Source organism: Achroia grisella, unplaced genomic scaffold, assembly GCF_030625045.1.
Source record: "Achroia grisella isolate CSIRO2021 unplaced genomic scaffold, CSIRO_AGI_Agris_v1 utg598, whole genome shotgun sequence".
NCBI classification, from domain to species: domain Eukaryota; kingdom Metazoa; phylum Arthropoda; class Insecta; order Lepidoptera; family Pyralidae; genus Achroia; species Achroia grisella.
Genome location: NW_026712958.1, coordinates 1,698,056 through 1,706,398, shown reverse-complemented (window position 1 = coordinate 1,706,398; position 8,343 = coordinate 1,698,056). Strand labels below are relative to the sequence as shown.

The 8,343-nt window shown below is 34.7% G+C and overlaps 1 protein-coding gene across 1 annotated transcript; it reads left to right on the top strand.

The window, feature by feature from the left end:
• Positions 1-4,582: 4,582 nt before the first annotated feature.
• LOC131848901 (uncharacterized) lies at positions 4,583-7,890 on the top strand. Its single transcript, XM_059198861.1, has 2 exons — positions 4,583-4,869; positions 7,262-7,890. Exons 1-2 carry the CDS (start codon positions 4,686-4,688, stop codon positions 7,813-7,815), a joined length of 738 nt encoding a protein of 245 aa, XP_059054844.1. The 5' UTR covers positions 4,583-4,685; the 3' UTR covers positions 7,816-7,890.
• The last annotated feature ends 453 nt before the right edge of the window (positions 7,891-8,343 follow it).

The window sequence follows — 8,343 nt, the reverse complement described above, 5'->3', positions numbered from 1 at the left end:
AATAATCTCATGACAATTCACACAGCGCCATCTAGACCCCAAGTTAAGCTAGCTAAAGCTTGTATTATGGGTACTAGACAACCGATACAAATACATAGATTTTCCTTCGTAAATACATAGATATTATACATAGAAACTACCAGACCGATACAAATAATCATACTCATGAATACAAATGCTTGAGCCGTGCGATGAATCGAACCCGCGACCATCAGACGTAAAACGGTGTGCTAGACCGCTAGACCACCGAGGTCGACAACTATTTATAAACTAAAACTTAAAAATAGATAATGAAATTCGAACTAAACTATACCCCGTTAAAGTTCTTTAATTAAAAACTTATATAATACAATTTGCAACTTAACTATAAACTGAAATCTTATCTTACTGATATTATGAATGCGAAACTTTGTGAGTATTGATGTTTGGGTGGATGGGATGTTTTTACTCTTTGAAAAACAACTGAAATGAAATAACTTTACAGAAATACAACTTATACATCAAAGGGGGTTCGATGCGGGTTCGATTCCTCGCACGGCACAAACATTTGTATTCATGAGTATTGTTTGTATCAGTCTGGGTGTTTTCTATGTATAATATGTATCTATTTCACGAAAAAAAATCTATGTATTTGTATCAGTTGTCTAGTACCCATAACTTTAGCTAGCTTAACTTGGGTCTAGATGGCGCTGTGTGAATTGTCCTGAGATTATTATTATTATTATTATTAAACAGTTGTTTTTCTGATGAGTGAACTGTCACAAAGTACATAATATAAGACTGGTTTAAGTATATTGTTATTGCATTTAAGCATTTTTAAGTCTATTAAAGAAATTGATAAGTTATCAAATCGTATTATGAACCCTGTATGTTACATCAGACACTGCGCTAAATTCTTACTATTGTGCTTATATAAAACTAGCTGTACCCGCGGCTTCACTTGCAAATTTACACCCCAAAATTTATAGTCTACTAGCTACTCGCCCCGGCTTCGCACGGGTGTACATGTATTATATATATAAACCTTCCTCTTGAATCATTCTATCTATTAAAAAAACTTCAAAATCCGTTGCGTAGTTTTAAAGATTTAAGCATACATAGGGACAGAGAGCGACAGCGACTTTGTTTTATTTTAATACTATTTTTTCCAAGAGGAAGGTTTACATGTATAATACATGTACACCCGGGCGAAGCCAGGGCGAGTAACTAGTGAATAATACATAACCGATTGGAATGAAACAACATAATACATATTTGTTATTAATTATTAGTTCTAATTGTGTATTTATTAGTGTTTATTTTCCTTATTTACGGTACCTTGCGTGTCCTTGTAGACATATACTGTATTTATGTAATTATTGTTAATAAAGGCTTCATAATTTAAAATTATAGTACTTTATTTTATATTTATAGCATAAGGGACAAACGAGCTCGCGGCTCACCTAATGGTAAGTGCTTATCGCACACCAGGGGAATCGCAAGTGTGTTGCCGGCCTTTTAAGAAGGAGTAAGTTCTTAATGTGATTGCATTGTTTCGGTTTATGTGGTTTTAACTGTAAATTCGACAGCCTCGGTGGTCTAGTGGTTGGCACACCACTTTACTTCCGATGGTCGCAGGTTTGATTTCTCGCACGATGTAAACATCATTCGTATATTCACGAATAAGATTGTTTGTATTGATTTGGGTGGTTTCTATGTATTTTATTTTATGTATGCATATAAAAATGTATCTAAATTTTCTATTACTTACCGATAACACAAGCTGTGCTTAGCTCGGTACTAGATAGCGCGGTGTGAATTGTCTTGGGTTATAATTATTATTAATTAAGATTGAAATTTAAAAATTAGTAGATTATATTATTAATGACATAATCATCGTAAGGCTTGACTAAAAAGTACTTGTATTGAGAGCCGTAAAACATAATAAACAAAAAAGAAAAATTGGTATATAAACATAACTTTAAAAATTAAACTAGCAAAACAACAACGCATTTTAACTCACGTAACTTTAACCCAATTGTTAAGTTTGGGCTCAAAAGTGCTTGTATCCAGAGCCGTAAAATATAATAAATAAAAAAGCTCGAAGAAAAGGTATGTACCATAATTTTGAAAATGACAAGAGTAAAACAATAACGCGTTTTAACTCACGTACCCAAATAAGGGTGTGTTTGCCAAGTTTTTACATGTAGGTTGGCTCAAGAAAGTATGCTATTCAGCCATGCCCAGTGACGGGAACGGCTACAAATAAAAAATGGCGGAAGCGCGCCAAAATTGTGTACGCAAATTACTTGGCAGCGTACACACCGCTGTGGAGAACTTCGCACATTAGGATTATGAAGTTTTTAAGAAATAATTTAAATTACTTTTGTTTGCTGGCAGGTTATGTGACACTGTATAAAATCTATAATAACTCGTAGACCCGGCCACGCGTTGCTGTGCACAAAAATTCCTGAATAAAATAATATTGCGACTATAAATTGAGATGTAAGCTATCCTATCTTTCAATTTAGATCAAATTGTACACAATGTGCAAATCAATTTGGTTTGGTTTAGTGGTAGAAGGGTGAAAATGTAGGGTTGTATCTATGAATTTAATAATGGCAAATAAAAAAAATCTGATTTAAATACTCAGATTTTTTTTTAAAATGCATATATTGTATACCTTAGAAACACATGCCATTACGAACATACATACTTAGGAATACGAATGTTTGTACTGTGCGAGAAATCGAACCTACAACCATTATAAGAAAAGCGGCTTGCTAACCGCTAGAACACCGTGGCCGTCTGTGATATTATATGATTTAAAATTTCGTTCCGCTTTGTAACTATTTAATTAAATAACTAATTACAGAGCCCCGTGATATTTTTTGTAAATAAATACATATTACACATATAAAACAACCAGACCGATACAAACAATCATACTCATGAATACAAAATATTTGAATCGTGCGAGGAATCGAACCCGCAACCATCGGATAGTAAAACGATGTAGTAAACCACCGAGGCTGTAGTAAATAACAGTAAAAGAATTTTTTTATTGCACCTTTAAAAAAAATACAAAACAAAACAATATACATAGTATGTAAGTCGAAAAGGCGGTCTTATCGCTTAAGCTATCTGTTCCATCATCATTCATAAATAATCATGAGATTTATTAATTTTTATACTGAAATTTAACTATCCCACGGGAACTCTGTAATTTTCCGTGATTAAATCTAAGATGTTGACCGGAGATGTTAGCTACCTCCATGCAAAATTTTATTTAAATCGGTCCGGCAGTTTCGGAGATTGGCCTGGACAAACAGACAGACAGAGAAACAATAAATTTGAATGAAATCTAAATGTATTCCATTTCACTTCTAACATCCCTCTGACTTGGTTTTTGGCGTGTTTTCCTATGTACCTACCTACAGACATTCGACCTACTCTTTCATTATATGTATAGAGACGTAAAATAACATAGATTAGATGAATAATATAGATTACTAGCTGTCCCGGCAAACGTGGTTATGCCTTAAAATAAAAAAAAAATTTAGGGGTGTACTACCCCTAACATATAGGGGGATGAAAAATAGATGTTGGCCGATTCTCAGACCTACTCAATACGCTCAAAATATCACGAGAATCGGTCAAGCCGTTTCGGAGGAGTATGGGAACGAAAACTGTGACACGAGAATTTTATATATAACATTTATTTTTATGTAGAATAAATAAATAATTATAGAATACAGAACCTATTCTAGTACTTTACCAGATATTTAGATTTCTTTTAAGTCAACTCTTGTACCTGTAACAACAAAATAACAATTATTAAATTTATTAACAAGTATTTATTTATTACAGATTATATTTATAATACAATAAAGACAATATATTACTAAATGGTTTTTTTTATGGATCATAATGGAATGGTGTACTCGCCGTCGCTAACGGTTTTTTTTTATAACAGAGGACAAACGAGCATGCGGCTCACCTGATGGTAAGTGATTACCGCCGCCCATGAGCACCCGCAACACCAGGGGAATTGCAAGTACGTTGTTGCCCTTTTAAAAAGGAATAAGCTCTTTTCTTGAAGGTTTCAATACGCTAAGGTTTCATTACGCTGGTAGGGCACTAGCGGAGGATGATAAGATAAGCATGAGGTCAGGTTAGTTGTTAGCCCATCGTGGCAAATTCACCAAGAATTTATTACGATGGTTTCCAGAAGGAACCGCGTGGAGGTCGACCTGGTATGACAGAAATTTTGGGGCCTATTACTATGAATCTCCATTCCTGGAAATAAGACGGTCCGTTACTTGATTATAAATGAAGGCAACTGTAAACTAACAACTACAAACTCGAAGACTAAGTTTAGACGTTACAGGACTACAGTAAAGTGTAGACGAACCGAGAGAACAATACTAGTGTAAATAGCATAGTGTGATAAGAGCCAGCCATAACATCTGTTTGCTACATGAGCAAACTTAAACATTCTGAATAATCAAAACAATCAATAAAGGAGACGTTGCCGTTTACGAGAGATGCGACGTTGCAACACCGCACGCTGGCAGCCGGCGGAAACGCTGCGGTATCGCTCCGCCAACGCTGCGGCACTCCGGCACGACCGTCCGTAACACACGCCCGCGCGCCACACGCAACTGCCACGCACGTTTCCCGCGCTTTACAACGGAATCTGCTAAATGTCTGCATATTGCTTGGATGTAGAAACGTTTATTAGTGAAGTGAAAAAATACCCAGAAATATGGGATTTGCACAGTGAAGATAATAGATTCAAAAACAAAAAGCAACGGGCTTGGGCTGAGATAGCGAGGGTTTTTATTACTGATTTTGATGATATGCCAGACATCGACAAAATAGATGTTTGTGAGTATCCCATGGGGCTATTTAGTTATAATAAAAAAAACTTTTAAAGTGTAATCAAATAAAATTAGGTACTAATATCTGGTGAATAGTGTTCACTTTTGAAAATGGCCTAAATAAAGAAATAGGTTAGGTCAAATTAAAAACTAAGTGAAATAAATGTTTTGTGCTGTGCTTTCAAGTTAGTTAGATACAAATTAACATCGAACGGGTGCAATTACTGTAGGAATCAGATTTTTTTTAAAAATAAAATAAAGCTGAAAATGTAGTGGTCTCTATACCTGAAAGAATTCAATTAAAATCAAATAATTTTTTTTAACGTTTTTATCATAACAAGCAAAAATCAAAGTTTTAGATTTAAACTACATTAAAAGAATCAGAGCGTCGTGACCTAGTGATTTACTACCCCGAATAGACCGTGATAGGTCGTGAGTTCAAATACCTGGCCTGGCTCACCAGAAAACTTATGTCGATTTGTATTTCAGTGGTGTAAATACTGATAAAAAAAAACTAATTTAAGACAAGAGACGGCAGTAGGCTAATAATCTCTTAGGTGTTAAATGTTAGATTCAAATTAAGGATATATGGACATATAAAGTTTTGCGTTCACAAATATCTGACTAACTCATGTGGTATTTTATATTTATAATTACATATATATCTTTACATAGTATAAAACATATACGTCGCCGCTGTTTGTTCGTTAATATCTTTTAAATTACGCAACGGAATTTAATGCAGTTTACAGAAATAAATAGAGTGATTCAAGAGGAAGGTTTATATGTATAATACATGCGTGTTATAGTATAGAACAAGCCGAGAAGTTCAATGATTTGTAATGCGAAGTAGGGACGGATCACTAGTTTTTATGAAAAATAAATAATCAGTTATTGCTATACATATAAAGTTTTCTGTAAGTCCCATTTAGTCAGTTCCAGAATTAATTTACACTATAGGACATTTTAAGAGTCTTTTTTTTATAACCCTACCGTTTAAGTTTAGTGTGAGTTTGTCTTGAGAATCATAGTCATTGACTTCTCTACTCTATCTTTCTATATGTATACTAACTAAAAGTCTTATCAACTTCAACTTAGCCGTCTAGCCCAGTCGAGTTACATAAAAAACAGTTTACAAGATTCGAAGTAGAAATCGATTATAGGTGTATGAAAAGTACATATACGTTCAACTTGCTGAAATGAATTTTAATCTCTTTTTTATATTTTCAATTTTACTTCTTGGAAAGATTATTTCAGTCATATGAATATTATCACTGGGTTTTGACTTATAACCCCATTACGACGAATCGTATAGTATATTATAAAACTTACACTACACTACACTTTTCTATAAAACATATTAACTTAAATTACGAAAAAGATTAAAGACTACATATATTTGATATTACCATAAACAAAATTTTACAATAACAGTAATTATTACACAATAATTAAAGCACTAATATATACACATTTGTAAATAGTCATAATTATTTGAATTATTAACATAGTTCAAATATTTTTTTGACAAAATGGCTGACAGTAATTTTTTTAGAGAATAAACATGGTTTCATATATATTTAGCAAGATTATAAATTTTTCTACAGAATTGAATGTGGCAGTTAATTTTTAAATATTAATTCCCGTATATAAATATACTAGCTGACCCTTCCAACTTTGTCTGCGTCACGTTTCCCCATTTTCCATTGCAGCTCCGCTCCTATTGGTCGTAACATGATGTAGCTTATAACACTTTCAAATTTAAAATATCTTTATTCATGTTGGTCTATTACAGACTCCTATGATATGTCAAATCTACCGTCAGTTCTGAATGATTTCGAGATAAGAAGAACTGACAACAAACTGAGCTCGTATTTTCAAATAAATGTTGTACTCACACATGACATGGCCTTCATTAGTTTAGTAGATCCAGTGATTACACCCTACAACCTCACAAACTTTACCACTATAATTTTAGTACATACATAAAAAGAATATTTCACCCACACTGAAACAAATCGATAAATGATTGTAAATCTGTACAAAGTCCCACACGAGCGGGCTTCCCAAACTTATACAAACCCAGATAAACCCGGGTGTGGACGACATACTTAAGTTGCACTGAGTGCAAGGAGATTGTTATTAATGTGGTCTGATGCCCCCAATGCTAGCAATGTCAAGTTCGCCTCCCTGGAAATCGTCGTAATATCCTGGTGATTTTGCCACGATGAGCTTGACGTCATCATCATCCCATCATATTCCACTGGTGCCTCGCCTGCGCAAAACCGGGAAGGCAGGTGCACCATACCATATTGATCCAAAAAATCCAGAGTCCTCTAAACTAATCTATAACATAAATTCAGCGTTCCTTGAATGAATGTTACAATAAATTGTTTCAGATAGAAAACTACACGGCAAATGGCGCAACATACGGGACTCGTTCGTCAGACACGTCAAAAAGAAAGACGGCAAACGTGGCTACATGTACGCAACGCAATTGTCATTCCTGAACGACATCTACAAACCAGAGTGCAGCGATGACGACATAGACAACGACCCGTGGCCGAGCGACGCTGACGATGGGCACAGATTCAAAAAGATATCCTTGAAACGTAGACTGGACTTGCTGAGTGAATCCAACATTTGGAATAGCGACTGCGAGGACGCTCCGCCCTCGACCATAGAGAATCTCAAACGAAAACGAGCCAGTAAAAACAAAAAACATGACATAGAGTACGTGGACACGCCCTATGTAGACGCGAGCGGGTCTGCTTTCCAAATAGAGGATGAAGATAGGTCCTTCTTTGAATCCGTCCTACCGATCGTGAGAGGGTTTGACGTCGATCAGAAATTAGAGTTCCGTAGTGAAATATTAGGATTAATAAAGAACATTAGGTCGAATAGTATTAGAAAGTTTACGCTTGATCCAAGTACAGGAGACTTTAATGATTAAAGGTTAAATATAGATAAAACATAAATAGATAGTCAAGCTAGATATAAAATTCATTCCAATTTTGTTACAATAAAAACTTCTTGTTTTATATGTTATTTCAATACCTATATAGATATTAGAATAGTGGGTTTTTTTAATGGATGATAATGAAATGGTGCACCCGTCTGCGCTAATGGTTTATGCAGGCGGGGTACCAGTGAAAGATAAGCTGAGCATGAAGCCAGGTCAGTTAGCCCATCATGACAAATTCACCATGAATCATGAATTATCACGATGGTTTCCAGAGAGGACCGCGTATAACCGCGATAATATATATCTATATCTATATTTTATTCTATTAAATATTGCCTCTGAGTAGTGCATAGATCCTATTAAGTAGATAAGGGGTCACCAAACTTCAAAGTTTTAGGACCATAATGATTTTTCCAGCATGTTCCAAGGGTCAAAACAATGTAATTTTTCTGCCCTTATATATTTGTAACCAGTCTATAAATATTTCTAGAGATTGGTTACAAAGTGCTAAACCTT